This window comes from Falco biarmicus, chromosome 1, assembly GCF_023638135.1.
Source record: "Falco biarmicus isolate bFalBia1 chromosome 1, bFalBia1.pri, whole genome shotgun sequence".
Taxonomy (NCBI): domain Eukaryota; kingdom Metazoa; phylum Chordata; class Aves; order Falconiformes; family Falconidae; genus Falco; species Falco biarmicus.
In genome coordinates this window covers 34,392,004-34,410,809 of record NC_079288.1, presented here as the reverse complement: position 1 = coordinate 34,410,809, position 18,806 = coordinate 34,392,004, and the positions used below count along the sequence as shown (strand labels likewise).

Below are 18,806 nucleotides of genomic sequence, written 5' to 3'. Positions count from 1 at the left end.
GGGCGTTTGCGGCACAGCGCTTGCATGCAGGCAGCTGGAGGAAATCAGAGGAGCTGGTTAGAGAAAATCTGGGCAAAGGCAAGGGAAAAAAAAAAAAAAATCCTGGGACCTGGCAGGATCCTGTGCAAGTTTCCATGAGAAATCCAACATGGCCATTGCCAGCCCACGTCTGTGCTGGAGCCCTCCCAGGCCTCTCCCGGGGTCAACAGCGCTGCCAATGCCCACCCAACTTATAGCAGAGTCCTGGCCGAGCCTGGTCCTGTGCCCGTGGCTCCGGTGGCTCCGCAAGCCCCTTCTCCCACTGCCACTGCTGCCGCCGGTTCCCAGACACCCAGGAACGCCAATTGCCTCTTGTTGCTCCCGTGACATACTTATTGCTATCAGTATAGTCTTTAATTTCCTTTGTTTCAGAATATCTGACGGTGCAATTAAGAAGGCCTGAAGGGAAGCGTGTGTGCTCGGTCATCAGCCCTGCGGTTACTGTCTGTCTGGAAGCAGCGCTGGAGCCGGGCTCGGGGAACAGCTGCCAGGCTTCCAGGCTTGTTTCCATTTTCTAAGAGGTTAGCTGAAAGCCCCATGCGAAAAGACACCCATACACACCCAGAAACCCTGCCACACACACGGAGCCACACGCACACATACGGAAACACACACATAAACACAGATGCGGGCCGACATGGGGAGATGTAAACAGACCTGTGTGAGAAACCAGAAAACGGGAATGTGGGACAGGACCTGCCACGATCTTTGCTTTTAGCAGGTCCCACACGGCGATGCCGCCAGTTGGGGGTGGGGAGCGCGGAGCCTGTTGCACTTCGCACCTCTGAGCTGTGAAGTGCAGCTTGTTCTACCCCAGCTCTGGGGCGATGGGGCAGGTCCCTCCCGCCGCTCGTCCGAGACCTTTTGGGGGAAGAGTCCGGTCACAGTAGCTGCGAAGAGGCACAGCTGGGGCTTGTTTCCTCCCGGGCTTGGCTGCGAGGCGAGCATGCGAGGATGCATGCAGGGATGCGCCCAGGGTCAGAGCTGTGCAGCTCTCCCCACCAGCGCCAGGAGCCAGACTGGTCCCCTCCACCGAGGCACGCTTGAAAGGGGTGAAGAAAGCTTTGATATTAATCACAGCAGGGTTAAAAAAGGAGAGAGCCTTTCACTTTGTCCCCAGGGGATGGTAAAACCTAGTCCTTGAGGGTCTGCAGCTCCTGGTGCCCTGGGGACCGGTGGTGCCAGGGTGATGGGGACCAGTAGTGCCAGGGTGATGAGCACCAGGGAGAGCCAGCGCTACCCCACACGAGGCGGCCGTACAGCAGCACTGAGGTGGGTGTTTGGCAGCACTGAGGTGGGATGACCGCAGTTTCCGCACGGAAAGCCCCATCCCGGTGCCCGGCAGGCATCTCACCACAGATGCCAAGAGGAGATGGACTTCGCCCACCCAGCGCTGCCTTCCCTGCCCCACAGCCATGTGCAGAGCTCGTGGGGGGAATGCCAGGCCGGGAAATAAGCAAGCAGAAATCTTTCTAGGAGCTGCCATGAGTCAGGCATGTTGTTCCGGGCAGGTTTGTGCCTTGCGGCACCCAGCTGCAGAGGAGGAGAATCTCCGGTGGCTGGTAAAGGCTGGGTTCATGCTGCAGCTTCCCTGCTGCTGTGGAGGCTCGTCTGGGGCTTGTTCCTCTCCGACTCCTGTCTTCACAAGACGTGTAGGAACCTCCTATCTCTGGAGCCTCGGGCCCTTAGTCCGATGTGGTTGGCAGCCGCAGGCGCGCACACGCTCGCCCGGTGGGATTGCACGCACACCTTGTTTTCTTAGGAAATGAGACTCAAAGAACGAGTCGCTGGGGAGAGGAGAGCGTGACCTGTGCTGGGTAGCACTATCGATGCGCTTCATTTTGTTGCAATAAATTAACATGTCAACTGTTCTGGCCCTAAAAAGTTTCCCAGGTGGAAGCTAAAGGCACGGAAGATGCTTGGCATCCTCGTGGCGAGCTTAGCACCCAGGTGAGGGAGGTGGAGCCGGGTTCGGTGGGGACAGCAAGGCACCCATCAGGGCTCAGTCACTGACCTGCTGCTGCTGTGGGCTGGGGGTCCCCAGCGGGGGGGTCCTGCTGGGATTGGGTGCCACACGGTGGAGGCAGTGAGCAGGGTGCTGTCGGTTCTATAGGGTCAGGCATCCCCCAGTCTTAACTGGGAGCATCTCCCTCTCTCCCCGCCGTGCTGTTGGGCTGGAGGTGCTGCTGCTCCCTGGGGTCGGGGAGCTCGGGGAGAGCAAAGAGCAGGTGGCCACTTCAGAGATGGGCAAATCTGGTCTCTGTCACAGCTGTCCTCTTCTGCCACCTCCCTTTAATGTCAAAAGAAATCTCTGCTTTCTATTTTCTCTGTTTCTCTGGGAATCTCTGCTATTTCTTTTGCTAATTTTCTGAATTTGTCTCGGTGGGAAAAATTATGGCGGAGGCTCATATTCCTACAGAGTCACGCTGACGGGCAGACAAAGATGCCACAAGTCGCTTTGCTCTCTGATGTCAGGGACCACAAGCTGTGGCAGCGGGAGGGACACAGAGGCTTCAGTGGCGTGTGCCCCCTCGGCCATGCTGTGCTTCCCTGGCTCCAGGGACCCCGGAGAGCTGCCATGGCTCCTGCTTGTCCCAGGGGTGGTCCTTCCCCACCGTTTCCACCATCCTGGTGGGTCTTTCCCAGTGGGGCTTGGTTCCCAACTCTTCACCCTTGCCAGGTTCTCTGCCTCTTCCCCAGGTGCCCTCCTTTTCTCTGGGGAAGATCTTCATCTCAAGCCCTGATTTTTCCCCTCCCCAGCCAGGGGCTGTGTAGGTTCAGGCCACCTGAAATGCCTTTGTGAAGCAGATGCACCTCAAGCAGCTTCAGCCCCACAGGTCCTGCTTCATTTTGGGCTTTGGGCTCAGACTCTGCAAGGGAGATCCAACGTTGTATGAGACCCGGAGCAGAGTGGGGATGGAAGAGCTGGGGTGTTTGCTCCCTTTCAGACAGCGCTGGCTGGGTACACTGCGTGCTACGCGTCTTATCGCTGTCTGATCAGAGTGCTGAGCACTTTATCGAGGCTCTTCCATCGGTGGTGAGGGCACCCAGGGCTGCGGAAGCTTCCCTGTGTTCTGTTTGAGGGCGATAGCTGGGTGGAGATAACCCCCACCATCAGATACCTGGGTCTGGCCCACACACATCACTCCTGGCAAAAGACAAGGCAGCACATCCCATCCTCGATGGAGAGTGATGAAGAAGCATCCCCTAAGCCTTGTGCAAGGTGTAGGGGGTGTCCCCAGCCAGCCCCAAATTGGGGTGCAGCAAGGAGAGGCTTCTCCTGCAGCTCCGTCAGGGCTGGATTTGACCCCTCTCCAAGTTCATTCGCTGCGAGACTAAACACTTGCTTAGCAAAGCTGCAGACAAGGGTCTCAGGGGACCACTGGGGATGTGTCATCCAGCTCCTGAGCCAGTGCTGAGCTCCAGCGGTGTCACACAGCGAGTGGCTCTGCCGGGGGGTCCGGATCCAGCCCCTGCCCTCCCCCTGGCTCTTGTTGGCCCGTGCCAAGTCCCCTGCCGGGCATGGAGGCGGCTCTCAGAGCTGTGTCCTGCGACAGAGGTTGCGTTCATCTCGCCTCCAGCCCATTGTCTTGTTTATTTGTTACGGTTGGTCTCCAATTAGGAGTTTGAGCCGTTTGGGACAAGGGCTGTTTCTTCCCATGCAAACGTGCGGTTCCCGCGCTGCTGAGCTGTGATGTGGCTGGGGACCCACAGGAGCATCTGCTATTGCAGCAACAGTACCCAGGGACGAATGCGTTTCAGATGGGCTCGGCTCTTCTTTCCGTGCTCGGGCCGGTGGCCAGCCTGAGACGGTGAGGGAGAGCTGCCGGCCGGCCCTTTGGATGCAGCGTTCCCCTCCTCGGGACCCGCTGGGACCCGGCTTGGGATCGGGAGCGTGCTGGGGAGATTGTTACTGGCCGAATGCGTCTCCTGAATATTGAGCCTTGGGGCGACCTCCCGGATGGGGAAGGGGCTCTGCCATGGGCACCAAGGGGTCCGACCCCAGCCCAGGTAGACAGTGGAAGGTGGGATGCTCCAGCTGGGATCTTTCAGGGATTGGCACAACCACCATCTCTGGCTTTGCCCATGGTGGGATGCTTGTGCTGGCTAAGCCCTGGGGGTGCGGCACAGGGCACCCACCGCCCGCCCCGTGGGGGATGCATAGCTGTGCCCCAGCACCGCACCTGCAGCCCGTGGACAGCAAGTCCGGTCTGGCCAGTGGCCCCGGGGCAGCAGCGTGGACCCGTCCGGCCGGGTTGCACGCGGCGTCAGTTAGCACATGATTCACGCCGCGGGGCCAAGGTCTGAGGTCAGTTAGTCACACCCAGGCAGCGGCACTGACTTCACCGCGGGCAGGAGCAGCTCCTCACGTACCGCGCTCCCCGAAGGCAGCACTGACCCACCGCTCAGGGCCGCCCGCCGATGGTCAGACCGCTCCGTTATCGGGGTGCAGGCATCGCTCCCATCACAACGAATGGCTCCCCGGAGCTCGCCCTGGCTCTCACCCTGGCCAAAATAGTTTCTCTGGTCCTGGCGCCAAAGGGGAACCGCTAACGGGGTCGTGCTGGTCCCACCGGGGAAGTCACAGCGCCAGTTCCCCCCTGGTGCTCCCTGTCCGGCTCACGGGGCTGGCCCATGTCCGCTGACCGGCTGGGTGGGATCGACCGCTGGCTGAGGTCATCAAAAGCCCTTTCTGTCTCCCCCGAGCCTGGGATGTCCGCTGAGCGTGGGGCAATGCGTCCTGCCTCGCAGGAGCCAGGGCGATGGCACGAGCCACAGGCCACCTCTAGCCCCAACCCCAAAACCCCAAGGGAGGGTGGAGGAGGGGGGTTTTGGGGATATTAGGGTCTCATCCACGGTTCAGCGGGAGCCGCATTTCCAGGGAAGGAAGAGTTAATCCCCCACCCGCCGCTAATGAGCCTTAACTGGGAATGACCCGACACAGGGGAGAAGTGAACCCATTGTCCTCGCCTGCTTTTGACTGTCTTCCAGGGAGACTCATGAAACGAAGAGCCGGGCGTGAGTTCCCAATTTATGTCAGGAGGCTCTGATTTATTCTATTTATTTATTTTTGCCATCTGGTTGAGGAGGGACGTTGAACGCAAGCGTGAGAAATCCAGATGTGCACAGCTCCTTGCTGCTGTGCTTGCTGCGCAGGACCTTGTCCCCAGCCCAGCTCCCGGCCCCGCTGAGCTTGACCCAAGCTCCCAGCCACTGCCACCCCTCAGGTGCCGGGGGCCAGCTTGGTGGCACCCCCGGGCACCTGCCACATCCCTGGCGGGGATGAGGTGTGATATTTACAGCAGATAGGCTCAGCCTGGATGTCCAGCCCTGGATTTCCAACATACGAGATGTTGGCCATACCATGGCCCAGTAACAATAGCCATAGGGACGCTCCGGTGTCCCCAGCCACAGGGACACGGTGACCCTGGCGGATGTCACGGTGCTGGCATGTGCTGCAGAATCTGGCCCTGTTGCATGATGCTCGTCCCAAACCAATAGTGCTCTCCCCTCCCAGGCTGTCGCTGTGCCCTGCCCCATCCCTGTGTTTTGAGGGGGTTGTATTGGTTTGAGGACATCTTATCTCATGGAGCAGGTGAGAAAATGGACCCTGCAAATGGGCTGTGATCCCGGGCACCTCCAGGGCGGTGGCACAGGGAACACCCAGCGTCCCTTCCCTAGTGGCAGGATGGGATGATGGAAGAAAGCTACACCATGCCTGGGGACCCACCACGCTATCCAGGAATGTCCCCAAGTGCCTCCACCATGGGGTGGGGAAGCCGGTGCCATTTTGGGGCTCACCCCCCTACCATGTCCCCAAGGGACAGCAGGGCTGGGCTGGGGCTGGGCACCGCTCCCCCTGCCGTCACTGCTGCTGTGGCGCGAGGCTGCCGGCAATGGTGCCATTCTGGGGGCAAACTGGTGTGCTGAAAGCTCCCGTAGGAGCCAGGGTACATGACGGGGCAGTGCGACCCGGTGGGGCAGAGAAAGCTGGGGTTTTGGGGGGCACTTTTGCATTTTTGCAATGATTTTTCAGTTGGGGCTCCTCCGAGACACAGAGATGATCACACAGGATCTTAGCTCATCCGCTTGCTGTCTCATGCCTGGGAGGTTTGGCTGGAGGCCCGAGGGCTCCGGAGGAGGAGGAGGAGGAGGAGGAGGAAAATTTCATCATCCAGCTCCAACGTCTCCTGTATAATCAGCCTCTTGTTAACCGATACAGCCCCATGCGAGACGCTCGTGGAGGACTGAGGCACTGGTGGAGCCTTAGGTGGTCTTGGCCCTGACAAAGCTTTGCTGAGCCTCTCCCAGAGCTGCCTGGGAAGCGGCTGTGATTTTAGCTGCCCCCCCCCCCCCCTGCCCCCAACCCCAGCCCCGCCACAACCACTTGCTGGCCTTCCTCTGCCTCTTCCCAGCCGGCTTCGTGTTTCCCTGTGCCACCAGGCAGCTGGAGTGTGGCTCCCCACACCGTGATGCTCCCCACACCGTGATGGTCCCCACACTGTGGTGATCCCTGCACCATGATGCTCCCCACGTCACGATGGTCCCCATGCAACGATGGTCCCTGTGTCATGATGCTCCCTGCGCTGTGGTGCTCCCTGCACCCTCCTGGCACTTCTAAGCAGCCAGAGAGCGTCGATTTAAGCATCCCCTGGGGAAAATGCCTTCACGGCCAGCCATCCCACAGGAGATGGGAAGGGAAGAAGGAGCGAGGCAACAGGGGATGGTGTCCCCCAGCCCACAGGGATGCTTGAGAGGTTTTTGAGGCAGCCCCAAATGTGTTTCAGGGGAGAAGCAGAGATGTTTGAGGGCAAGCACGAAGGGAACCCAGCAAAGAGAAGCCGAATACAGTCTGTTTCTGTTGGTTTAATTAAAAAAAGGGGGGGAAAGAAGTATAAAAAAATAAATATTAAATAGAACTCTCTCTATATATATATTACCACAAATCTTATTATTAATTATTATTAATAATTATTATTAATAACATTATTAAAAGTCAGGTCAGAGCATTCAGTGCATGCTGGGCTTTCCACCGAGGCAATAAATAACCCTCACAGCCCGCTCTGGTGCCAGGAGCGAGCCAGCGCCTCCTGCTATGAGCCTGGGGCCCATCCCCAAGTCCCCACGTCCCTGCGTCCCCACGCCAGGGCCGCATTCAGCCATGCAAAGCGTAGCCCTTGGCCACTAGTACATTCAGAGCCATTCCCATGGGAAAAGCACTTTTCCAAAGGGGAGGGACAGATGCCCCACTGTGCCTGCACGGGGGGATGATGGTCCCTGGTGGGGCAGCCACCAGCTCTGTCCCCAGCAGATGGCCTCATCCAAGGTGGTGGGACCCAGCCCCAACCGCCATGGCCACCCCAGTACCCTCAGTTCGGCTCCTTGTGGGGGAGCCAAGCCTCAAAATGTGCAGGGGGAGCGTGTCCCTGTGCCCCATGCCCCACCCAGCCGTAGCATCCCGGCGTCCTTCATCGTGATCCTTTTCCCAGGGAAGCAGAGGCTTTCGGACGATGCTCAAGGATGTCCGTCACATTGCTCTCCATGATGGAGACCGGCCATGGGGGACAGAGTCCAGCCCCACCACCAGCCCCTCGCAGCACCCGCAGCTCCCCACACCCCATGGGAGCACAGGGACGGCCGAGGCACATCCCGGGACCAGCCCGTGCCCCGGCATCACCTCAGGGATGCGCCACCTTGTCCTGCTGGATGCTGGCCCCGGTTCTGCTCTACCCAGGACACACTGGGCGGCAACGTTCACCCCACAAGGGCAGACAGGGCCAGCGCAGGGTCCGGGGTAATAAATAGGAAGGTGGGAGTTCAGGAGGCAGCTGTGGGGGGACGGCTGGTGAGGGGGAGGCAGAGGAGCCGGGGGAGGCGCTCATGGGGGGCTGAGATGAGGTAGGAGGATGCGAGCTGCCTGGGCGATGACCTGCACGTACTTCCTGAGCACCTGGCAGCCCTGCTGCTTCTTCTTGAAGGCGCTCTTGCCCTTGGAGCTCTCCCCGTAGCTGACGTCCACCTGGAAGACGTTGTAGTTCTTGCAGAGGAGGCAGGTGAGGTTGGAGATGAGGCCCCGGGTGGTCTTGGTGGTGTTGTGGAGCCTGTCAAGGAGTTCCTTGGCTGTGGGGTTGAGCTCCTCCTGGTCGCGTGTGATGTTCCCCAGTGAGGCGTTGAGGAAAGCGAAGAGCTTGTACATGGCCACCATGACCTCCTTCCTCTCACTCGTCCGGTTGACACGGAAAGCGGGGAAGAAGATGCTGCTGGGGTTGCAGAGCTTTTCGGTCTCACTGCTGAACGGCTCTCCCTGGCACTTCAGCTGGGAGGAGAGGCAAGCGTCACTCCCACGTCCCCTGTCCCCCTGCCGCCGTCCCCAGCCACCTTCTGCCGCTCTCCCCGTGGCATCCCCAGCCCTCCCTCTTCATGCACTTGATGGAGCAAACACCCCTGGAGGTGCTGGCTGTCCCTGAGTGCCACTTACGTAGAGGCTGAAGAGGTCCTGGGCGGTGGCATTGAGCAGCGCGACCTGCCTGCGGGTCTGCTCCTGGACATTGGAGCGGCACAAGCCGTGACCGGGGCAGCCGGGGCCGGTGACCAGCAGCGCCCGACCAGCCACCGGCCGCCGCTGCAGCAGGAGCAGGGCCACGAAGGGCACAACGCCTGTGCGGGGAGAGAGGTGAGCGTCACGGTGGGGACCCAGACGGCGGTGGTCCGTGGGAACCGTGCCGCTGCTGGTGCCCCCATGATGCAGAGCATCCCCCAGGGGTGCCCCCCACCCTGCTCGGCTAGGGGTCCGGTTCCACCGGCAGCCCCCGGGCCACCCGCTTTGCCGTGCCGAGGGTCCCATCCGCTGCTGTCCCCCTCACCTGCCTGCCGGCAGGCGCTCCCCCGCCTCCCTTGCCGGCGGGGCACCCCGCGGCATTCCCACATTTCGCAACTGGCCCGGTGACGACCTGTCGGGTTTAATCAAATATGCAAAGCGCTTTCCCCTCCGTTATCCTTGGCCGGGTGCTGGGAGCAAGGCCCCACCCCGGCCCCGGCTGACTCAGCGGGGGCGCCCGCAAGGAAACCTGCCTTTGGCATCCCCCCGCCTCTGGCCCCGCCGCCTGCCTCAGTTTCCCTGTCTGCACGGTGGGCGCCGCACCGAGGAACCCCGGGGAGAGACACGGCAGCCGCCAGAGACGCCGGCCAGGAAAATGCCTGGATGCGGAACAAGGGGACCCTTGAGCCACCGGCAGCTGGGTCACCCCAGCGTCTCCCTCCTGCTGGCAGGGTGAGAGCAGGGTGCTCCAACCCCCCATCCCTGAGGACTCCCCCAGACCAGCATGCCGTGTCGGGAAGGCCACAGTGCCTCTGGAGCTGCGCTCTGCATCCTGGGGGCAGGGGACCCCGGGGGTCCCCGCCGCCGGCTGCCCTGGGAGCCCGCTGGCAGCACCCCGGCAGGGTGGGAGCCCCGTGCAATGCCGCGGGGGGGCTGCCAGGCAAAGCCCCCAGGCCAGGACACGCGCCCACACTTGTCAGCGCTTCTGACACGCCGCCGTGCCGGGTAACCCAAGCTTTGCTTTATTTACCCTGCCCAGGTGGGAAAGGACTTACCTGGGCGTGTTGCAATCCCTGACCCGCTGCCGCTCCCCTCCTGCGCAGTACGGGGGGGACCCTTCCTCCCCGCGCCCCTGGGGCCCTGGGTGCTCCCATGGGATGCAGATGCCCTGACCCCTACCCCACCCCAAGCCCCTCTTGCTGCTGACCCCCCGCCCCGGCCACCACCTTCTGCCCATTTCACAGCTGGGCAGAGCGAGGCTCAGCACCCACATGTGCCAGGGGCTGCATGGGTGGGGGGTCCCGGGGGGGTGCTGCTCCATAGGACCCCGCAGCACTGTCCGCTCCCTCCAGCCCCCCTTCCTGCACTTGGCAGCCTCCTCATCCCTCCAGTGCTCCCAACCCAGTGGCAGCTCGCAGCATTAAAAGACCCAGAAGAAGAAAAAGCCGGGGGGGGAATATTAAAAAAAGCCAAAAAAGCCCAAAAAATTAACCACCCCTCCCGCTTTTTTTTTTTTTTTTTTTTTTTTGGAAACATTTCCAGTTATATAAGTGTCCAGATGTTGGTTGCACCGCGCCAGCGCCGCGCTTGACTCCCTGCTGCCAATTCCCAGAGATGCTCATCCCATGGGGAATGCAGCGCGGCGGGAGCCCTCGCTCCAGCTCTGGCGGCGGCAGCGAACCGGGACCCGCCTGTGCCCGAGCATCACCAGGAAAACGGGGGGGGTGGGGGGGGAGGAGGAAAAAAAGGGGGAGAAAGGGAAATAATTTCCCCAAAGTTGATTTTTTTTTTTTTTTTACCTGCCGGCACGAACTTCATTGTGAGCCGCGTCCCGGGAGCAACTTAATAGAGATTGGTGTTGGCAGAGGAAGTTTTCAGAAATTCATGTTCATACTGGGGGACTTCTCGGGGTTTATATACCGGTCCGGCAGCCAGCCTGTGTTGTAAGAAAGGGGAGGAGGGGGGGGGACGTGGGGGGAGCAGCACCACTATCGTTAGTTCTATTGAAACTGGAAATCAGGAAGTTGAGGGCTTTGGAAATCCTGAATGATTCTTAGAAATAAACTTCTGATAAGTTGATGTCACCAGGATTGTGGGTTTTGTGTTTTTTTCACATACGGGGTCGGGGAGGTGCTGGGGAAGTGGGTGGGAAAGGAAGGGGGGCAATATGCATTAAAGCCCCCCCCCCTAGGGAGGCGAGCGGCTGCATGTGGGGTTTGGGGGCATCGCGGGGGGCGGCGGGTGACGGCGGTGGCGTCGAGGCGCGATGGCAAGCGCACGGCACCGTGACTCATGGAGCCACAAGCACTTTCACCCCCGGGTCCCCTTCCCCGGGCTGGGGCTTCCCCACTGGCTGCTGGAGTAGTCAATAAAATAAGGGTGGGAGTGTGTGTGTAGAATATGATTTTGATTTTTTTTTTTTTGGGGGGGGGGGAAGAGATAAAAGGTGTGAGGAGGCAGTAGTGGGGTCCCCCAAGGGACAGGAGACCCCCGGTCACGGTGGGATGGATGCGGTGTCATCAGTGGCCTGCCGGTGGCTCATCCCTTTGGGTGAAAATATTGGAAGGGTGGGTTTTCTCTAGGAAAAAGGACAAACCCACCCAGCAGGGAGAGGCTGGACCAGCCCCCCAGCGTTAACCCTTCCATCGGCGGGGCTGTCCCCTGCCTGGCGCAGGCAGGAGGGTGCTGGGCTGGTTGGCAAGGTGCTAAATTCAGTGTGGGAGCAAACACCCGGGCAGGGGGTCAGCCTCTCGTGGGGGTCCTGTGGGACCAGGATGCTGTGAGGCTGTTCGCTCCCCGATTTGGGTGAAAGACAGGTTAAAGGGATTTTTGTTTTTCTTGTATATATTTTTTAGTCACCAGGGGCATGGCCGAGCTGGAACGTTTAATCAGGTTTAGCAAGTTTGTGCCCTGGTTGCACTGGCAGCGTGAACCTGCTGGGGTGACAATTGAGGAAAGGTGATGCAAGAGCTGCCATGACCCCGCCATCCCCCGTGGCAGTGGGTGACACCTCAAGGGGGGGACACAAGGACCCCCTCTGTGCTGGAGCAGGGGGGAGGTTGCTCACATAGCTGCCTGCCTCAGTTTCCCCATTCATGAACCTGGGGACCAACATGGTTAGCCAGGTGGCATTGATACCCCAGCAGCCAAAGCCCAGTTCAGCTCATTCTGGCCTTACTGGGATGCCAGGCAGTGAGCTGGATGGGGAGTGAGGGGGCTGTGGAGGGAGGACAAGCCCCACCTCACCCCCCTGCAACCTCACACCTGGTTTTATCAGGGTGCACTGAGCAGCTCATCACATATTGATGGGTATCTGGTGCAGCTGGTATCTGACAGCACTTAATTAGCTGAGGAATTGATATTTCTTAATAGCACTAGGGACCATCCTCAGGGAGGGCTTGTGTGCAGGGATTGCTGCAGGTTTGCTGTTTTCTGCCCTTTTCCTGAATTTCCCAGCAGCAGCTCAGCCCAGGGCTGCCACGGCCAGGTCAGTGTCCCAGAGCTGGGCAGGGCTTTGGGGTTTCACTTATAATAAATTTTCTAGGAGGAGATAGAAAGGGGCAGGGGAGGATGCTCCAGCAGGAACACCTGGATCTCTGATCTGCACAGGCTGGATGGGAGAGATGCAGGGGATGGGAGATGCCCAGGAAAGTCCCTTTCCCGATCATTTTGATAGCAGGAACATCCCCACGTGGATCCTGCACTGATGCCCTGTGGAGCTGGGCAGCAGGAAAGGTGCGATGCAGGAGCATGGCCAGATGGTGACATGGGTGGGGGTCCCGGTAGGTCCCAAGGAGGGAGCGGGAAGGGGCTGGTTGGTGGGGGGAGGCAGCCCTCCCCATGGGAGGGAGCAAGGGGCTGCGGGGTCAGGGCCCTGTGGGGTGTCCCTGGAGTGTCCCCGGTTTGGGGATCCCAGGAGCAGAGCTGGGGGCAGTTGGGCAGGAAACAGCAGCCCTACCTGGCCAGACACTGCTGCCTGCTGTCCCTGCTGTCCCCACCACCAGCCTGGCCAGGGACAAGGGGACAAACCCAGGGTGTCCCAAGTCCACTGCTGCCATGCTGCTGCTCTGCTCCCCTGCCCCTGTCCCCTCTGCTCCATCCCATCCTGTACCTGTCCCCTCTGCCCCATCCCATCCCGTACCTGCCCCCGGCCCAGCCTCAGCCCCCCGCCCCATCCCTGTCCCCATGCTGCCCCCTGCTGCCCCAGCCCAGAACTATCCACTCCCCATCCCATAATTGCCCCCCTCCCGGCCCATCCCCACCCAGAACCGCCCCATCCCCATCCCGGAACTGCCCCCCCATCCCCATCCCTGGCCCCGTCCCAGACCTGTCCTCTCCCCATCCCAGTACTGCCCCTCCTGCCCCATCCCATAATTGTCCCTCCCCACCCCATCCCAACCCCACAACTACCCCCACCGCCCCATCCTAGAACTGCCTCATCCCCATCCCAGCATTGCCCCCCCCCACCATTGCCCACCCTTCCCCCCCCCAATCCCCATCCCCAAGTCCCCTCCGGGTCCCTGTCCCATGCTGTCCCCATGCAGGGGCACACATCAGGATTTCGCCATCACTGCAGCCCCCGCGGGGTCCCCCAGATTTGGGGCTGGCCAGGGGGGGCCGTGGCAGGGTTGGGGGGGCTGAGGAAGGGGTGAGTAAGGCTGGTGCCCCCACGCCGGGGAACCCCAAGACTGAATAACGGCAGGAACTGAATTCCCCTTTGACTCATGATGTTTCCCTGCCCGGGGCTGCCTCCCTGCTGCCCCTGTGCCCCACTGGTGCCATCCCACTGGTGTCACCCCATCAGTGTCACCCCATGGGTGTCACCCCACAGGCAGGCATGCTGCTGCTTTCCAGCCCAGCCAGGTGGTAGAGCCCTGTGGCCATGGCAGCGTGAGCAGTGCTCTTGGGGACTGTGGCCCTTGGGGACCATGGCCAAGGGATGTTTCCACCGTGGGGTGGCTTTTCCCGGGGGCAGAAGCATGGGGTGGGCAGTGGGGTTCCCCCTGGGTGGCCCTGTAAGGAGGGAGCCTGGCCCCACAGGGACACAGGGGCTGCCAGCATCCCTATGGTGACACTCAGCCCAGGGTGCATCCCCTGGTTAGGGGTCCCCCCACCCCTCCACACCAGTCCCGGGGGTGGGGGGTGTCACGTACCTGCACCCTCCCCTCCGCAGCCCATGCAAGCTGCCTCCTCTTCTGAGCCGGGTGGGTGGCTTGGCAGGGGACAGCAGCCGGTAGGCAGTGGCACGGTCACCCACAGCACAGCAAGCCGGCCCGGGCTTCTTCATGGTGACATCGTCCCCACCCCAACTGTTCCCAAATGGCAGCAGGTGCCAGCGCGGCAGTGGCCGTCCCGGCAGCGATGCTCCCCACGACTGACTCAGGCAGCGGTGCCGGTGGCAGTGCCAGGCAGCCCGGCGGGCACCGGCACACGGTGGGGAACAAGTGACTCCCTGGTGCCACATGACCAGGTCTTAGGATTTTTGACTCAGCGGGACCAGTGGCAGCAGGGTGGCCTGGTCCCCACGGTGGCCCCAGCCAGGCGGCAAGGATGTGGCGCTTTGGCTTGGCTGCAGCGATGGCCTGGCCTGTGCTGGTGGCTGTGCCAGGTGGCTGGCCACATGGGGTTGTGTGACATGTGGCATGTGGTGCCTGGTGGTGTTGTGCCACACCACAGCATGGCACGTGCCTGGTGGTGCCATGGGATGCCATGTTGCATGCCGTGAGCCACGCTGCGCCATGTGCTACACTGGTGTGCCATGTCCTGTGCCGTGCCATGTGTCACGTCCCACCGTGTGCCACTGTGCTGTGCTACATTCTGTGCCATGCCACGTGCCACATGCCATGCCACACTGTGTGCCACACCAGGCCAGGTCCCATCGCATGCCGTGACATGTGCCTTGGCGAGGACAACGAGCACAGCCTGGCCACCAGCACACAGCTCGTCTCTGCCCACGGACACTGGACACAGGGACACCACCGCTCAGCGGCCCATGGGCCGAGGTCAGCACTTTATTTCCTTCTGCCGTTATACAAAAATATGGGGGGCCCACGAGTCCACGGTGGGCACTGCCCTTCTCACAGTACCAAAAAATATTGATATTCATAAATAAAACCTCGTTACATTCATAGTTTAACATGATACAAAAAAGTTATCATAAAAATAGATATTTATATATTAAAAACATGTCGTTAAATACTTCTTCCCACTGCAGGGACTTATTAAATTAACCCCAAGATTCAATAAATACAATAACCACACAAATATTAATGTATAAATTAGTGGGGAGGGGGTGGGTGCCACCACCCACCATCACAGTGTGGTGGCCAGAGCTGAGCCCCTGCCCGGCAGGGCTGTGGTGGCACGGCCCGAGGGGCTCGGGGATGTGGGGGACACCGAGGGTACAGGGACACTGAGCACAGAGGGATGAGTGTGGCATCCCTGAGGACACGGGGGTGCTGAGAGCATGGGGACACCAAGAGCATGGGGTCACCAGGTGTGCCTGAATGAGCACAGGGACAAGCGTAGGGACACCAAGCACAGGTGGACACTGGAGCACAGGAACGAACACAGGGATGCTGAGGGCTTGAGGACACTGAGCGTGTAGGATGAGCACAGGGACATTGGGTTTGTGGGGACACTGAGCTTATAGGGACACCAAGCACACGACGACAGTGAGTGTGTAGGGACACCAAGCTGGTAGGCACACCAAGCTTATGCGGACACTGAGCTTATGGGGACACCGAGCTCACGGGGACACCGAGCTCACAGGATTTTGCTCCCAGATGTGCCCTGGGACCAGCAAACCCAGTGTAGGGCAGGCAGGGACAGGCAGGCAGGGGGTGACAAAGCTGGTGACACTTGCGGGTGCCAGCAGTGCTCTCCGTGGGCCGGGCCGCACCCTGCCGGCAGCGCAGCGGGTGCTGGGTGAGCGGCTCTTAGTCAGGCTGGGTCACCGGACCCATTGAATCACTGGAAAATCCAGCAGGGCTTGGTGACAAGGGACGGCTCCATCCCGCAGCGCTGGGCACCCGGGGGACACCTGAGTGCACTGCTCTCCGTGGCACCGGGGCTACCGGGATGTGGGGCAGGAGGTGGGGGAGCTGGCAGGAGCATGGCGGGGCTGTCCTGCAGCCAAGTGGTGGCATGGGGACAGCCTGGTCCCCACGGCAAGCCGAAGTGATGGGACACACTTTGAGTGCGCTTGTGACCTCACCCGTGCAAGCTCAGAGGGTCTCTGTGGTCCATCCTGGCCAGCCGGCGAGTCTCCAACCCAGGGACAGGGATGGGGTGGAGATGGGGATGGAGATGGAGATGCTGATGGGATGGAGATGGAGACAGGGACGAGGACCACTCTGGTGACGGCGGGGCTGTACTAGGAGCGTGCGGGCAGCCACGAGCCCCGCTGCCATCTCCGCTTCTCCCGCTGCGCTCGACGACTCCTGGCCTCCAGCTGGGCATTGAGCTTGGCCATGAAGCGGGCATAGCTCCAGAGGATCCGGCATCCCTCCAGCTTCTGTCGGAAGACTTTAGTGGGTGCTGTGGGGCTGGGTGGAGGCCGGGGACTGGGCCGGGGGCTGGGGGCTGGGAAGAGCCCATCCAGGTTGCTGAGGAGCCCTCGCACCTTCAGGTGGGTGCTGGCCAAGCGGCGAAGGATTTCGGCATCAGGGGGGTTGAGGTCACGCTGGTGTCGGGTGATGTCCTGCAGCGCCTGGGCCATGCGGGTCATGGTGCCCCGCAGCCTCTGCAGCCCCCTGGGCCCTGGCACCGGTCCCCTCAGCCACTCGGGAGGGCGCTTGGTGCGGCAGAGATTGTTGATGGCCAGGTGCTGGTCCTTCTCCTGCCCAGGGATGGGGGGAAAGGTCAGAGACATGGGACAGGAGCAGCACAGGGACACCACCCCTTTCCACCCCCACCACCCCCAGCCCTGTGTCCCCCCACGGAGGGAACAGGAGCAACCCCTCACCCCGAGGAAGGAGACTCACGTAGAAGGTGAAAAGCTCCTGTGCATCCTCGGCCATGTGCCTCACCAGTGCCTGGATCTGCTGCAGGGTGGGGGGCTGCAGGGGCCGTCCCCCCTGGCTTGGTACTGCCCAGAGGATGAAGAGCCCTTTGGTAACAGCTGGGGAGGAAGAGGAGGGAGATGGGGGACATTGGGGCATTGCTGGATGCAGGGAGGCAGCCGCTTCTCCGCTCCGGAATGGCACAAGCTCACCAGCCCCCTGCCATAGTGACAGCTCCATCACCCTGGCATCAGGACTGGAGGCAAGAACGGCATGTGCTGGGCACGTGTCCCCTGTGCCAAAGTCCCCAGTCCTGCCACAGGGGCAAGCCAGCCCCTTTGCCAAAAGCTTGCTGGGGACCTGGCAAGGAGGAGGAGGAGGATGCCATGGAGCAGCCAGGGAGGGCAGCCCAGCCACGGGGGTTGACCTAGCAGCTCCCCCTGTCAGCATGGGCCACTGCAAAGGAGGGCACAGCGGTGACAGTCCCAGATCCAGCCCCTCAGCTCAGGCTGGATGCTGTCCCAGCCCTGTGCTGGTGGCGGCTATGGATGCGGCGCTGGACCTGCACCAAGCATCTGACCGAGCCGTTCTTGCAGGGTCAAAGCAAGCCCAGCCCTGACCCTCTTCCATCAGTCCCCGAACCGACCCCAAAGCATGCCCCCTCCTACTCACCCCCTCCCAGCATCCCTCTTCCCCTGGGGAGGAAGGGAGCACCCATGGGGTGCTCATCCCTGGCACTTCCTGTCCCACATGCCACAGCCGCAGGGAATGTCCCCATCCCCTGCCAGTGCCTTTCAGAGGTGACACCGCCATGGCACGGAGAGGGGGGGGACAGCCTCAGCGACAACATCTGCCACGGCACGCTGAGTCAACCCCCATGTGGGCCCTGCTGCCATGCTCCATCCCACGGCTCCCAGCGGCGCGGTGCGGCCAACGCACGAGCAAGAGGGTAGTTGCGGGATGCCGGCGGCCACCTACCTGCCAGTACACCCAAGGGCCGCCGGTCGCACCGCATGGCCGGGGCAGGGTGCTTCAGCGCTGGGCGCACAAGCAACTTCCTTAACTGCTCGGCGATGGGGAAGCTGGGCTTTTAAAGTGCACCCTTTCGCCCCCACCTCCGAAGGAGGCACCCAGACCCAACGGAAAGCCAGCAAGAAGTGAAGCTGTGCCCTGGGGCCAATGAGCGGGGTGAGCTGCCCCAGCAGGAGGAAATGATGCTGGCCAGCCCATGGGGTTGTTCTTCGATTCAGTTCCTCGAGGGAGTCCTGGTGGGTCCAGCCCTGGGAGCCCACGGTCCCACGGCTCATCTCAGATCTGGCCGCGCTGGTGCCACTGGACCTCCATGACCTGGCTTCTTGGAAAAGGGCGGCTTTGAGTCACCCTGGTTTCACTGCTTGGCACCCAAAGGGCTGGTTGAACCGAAAACAGCCTCAGCTGTCCCGAAACCCAAATGCAAAAGAGGGCAGTGACAGCGGCAGTAGCAGAGCTGGTATCAGTGGACAGGGATGTCAGCCATGGGGGGACACCTGTGTCCCATCACAGGGGCTTTGCATCCTGAGTTCACCTGTGTGAGCTGAAAATCTGTCCCGGGAAGGAGGGAGGCGGAAGCTCGGGAAGTACAGAGCATCCCGGCACAGCTGGGGACTGCGCCCCGCCCCAGCGCTCAGTCTGGATGATGCTCTGGAGGATGCTCTGTCTGCCCATCCACCTGCTGGCACCCACCCACCCACCCACCCTTCTGGGTGATGAATTTGGGTGCTGAACCAGTGGGGGACGCAGGGCAGCACGGCTCAGCCCCTCTGCCCGGCAGCACCCACGGGTACCTCCGGGGAGGAAGGGCAGTTGCCCGGTGCCCAGTGGCCGTGCCCGGACCCGCGCAGGGCGCTGGGTGTTGCCCAAGGGCGCAGGGGCTGCGGGCAGCGGAAGCCTGGTGCAGGCAGCGGTGCAGGCAACGCTGCCCTTGCTGCTGCGTCAGGCTTATGCAATACCGCCATGGGAGAGCCCGGCTTGCACAGCCCCCGCTGGCATTGCCACGGGTCCTGCACCACCCCAGTGCTGCTGGCAGCACCCAGTACAAACCCCTTTGCCACCCCTCAGCTCCCCTCTCCCAGCGGATGGAGCCTGGCACCAACAGGGGCTTTTTCCATCCCATAAAACCAAATACGTTTTACCAGCTTTTTGAGATGTATTGCAGTCTGGTTGATTTTGGTGACCATCAAAAATTG

General features: G+C 61.3%; 2 protein-coding genes across 4 annotated transcripts; both read right to left on the bottom strand.

Moving 5' to 3' along the window:
• Positions 1-6,753: 6,753 nt before the first annotated feature.
• Positions 6,754-10,545, bottom strand: LIF (LIF interleukin 6 family cytokine). Of its 2 annotated transcripts, XM_056326863.1 has the most exons (3): positions 10,378-10,545; positions 8,519-8,697; positions 6,754-8,356 (listed from the first exon to the last, which is right to left on the bottom strand). In XM_056326863.1, the coding sequence occupies exons 1-3, from the start codon at positions 10,394-10,396 to the stop codon at positions 7,919-7,921; spliced, it is 636 nt and encodes a 211-aa protein (XP_056182838.1). In that variant the 5' UTR covers positions 10,397-10,545; the 3' UTR covers positions 6,754-7,918. The 2 variants fall into 2 exon arrangements, with proteins under 2 accessions (XP_056182838.1, XP_056182837.1); XM_056326862.1 differs by lacking the exon at positions 10,378-10,545 and having other exon boundaries at positions 8,519-10,149.
• A 4,045-nt stretch (positions 10,546-14,590) lies between these two features.
• OSM (oncostatin M) lies at positions 14,591-18,112 on the bottom strand. Of its 2 annotated transcripts, XM_056326535.1 has the most exons (4): positions 17,560-18,112; positions 16,564-16,700; positions 16,203-16,418; positions 14,591-16,094 (listed from the first exon to the last, which is right to left on the bottom strand). In XM_056326535.1, exons 1-4 carry the CDS (start codon positions 17,594-17,596, stop codon positions 15,954-15,956), a joined length of 531 nt encoding a protein of 176 aa, XP_056182510.1. In that variant the 5' UTR covers positions 17,597-18,112; the 3' UTR covers positions 14,591-15,953. The 2 variants fall into 2 exon arrangements, with proteins under 2 accessions (XP_056182510.1, XP_056182509.1); XM_056326534.1 differs by having other exon boundaries at positions 14,591-16,418; positions 17,560-18,108.
• Positions 18,113-18,806: the final 694 nt, after the last annotated feature.

What these genes read in the sequence shown, in the direction of transcription:
- LIF (XM_056326862.1), bottom strand. Translation starts at nt 8,884, where the DNA reads ATGGGACCCTCGGCACGGCAAAGCGGGTGGCCCGGGGGCTGCCGGTGG. An exon ending in AGGACCTCTTCAGCCTCTAC is followed by an intron (nt 8,357 to 8,518) that starts GTAAGTGGCACT and finishes CTCTCCTCCCAG; the next exon opens with CTGAAGTGCCAGGGAGAGCC.
- OSM (XM_056326534.1), bottom strand. Translation starts at nt 17,596, where the DNA reads ATGCGGTGCGACCGGCGGCCCTTGGGTGTACTGGCAG. An exon ending in GCCCTTGGGTGTACTGGCAG is followed by an intron (nt 16,701 to 17,559) that starts GTAGGTGGCCGC and finishes CTTCCTCCCCAG; the next exon opens with CTGTTACCAAAGGGCTCTTC. An exon ending in AGGAGCTTTTCACCTTCTAC is followed by an intron (nt 16,419 to 16,563) that starts GTGAGTCTCCTT and finishes ATCCCTGGGCAG; the next exon opens with GAGAAGGACCAGCACCTGGC.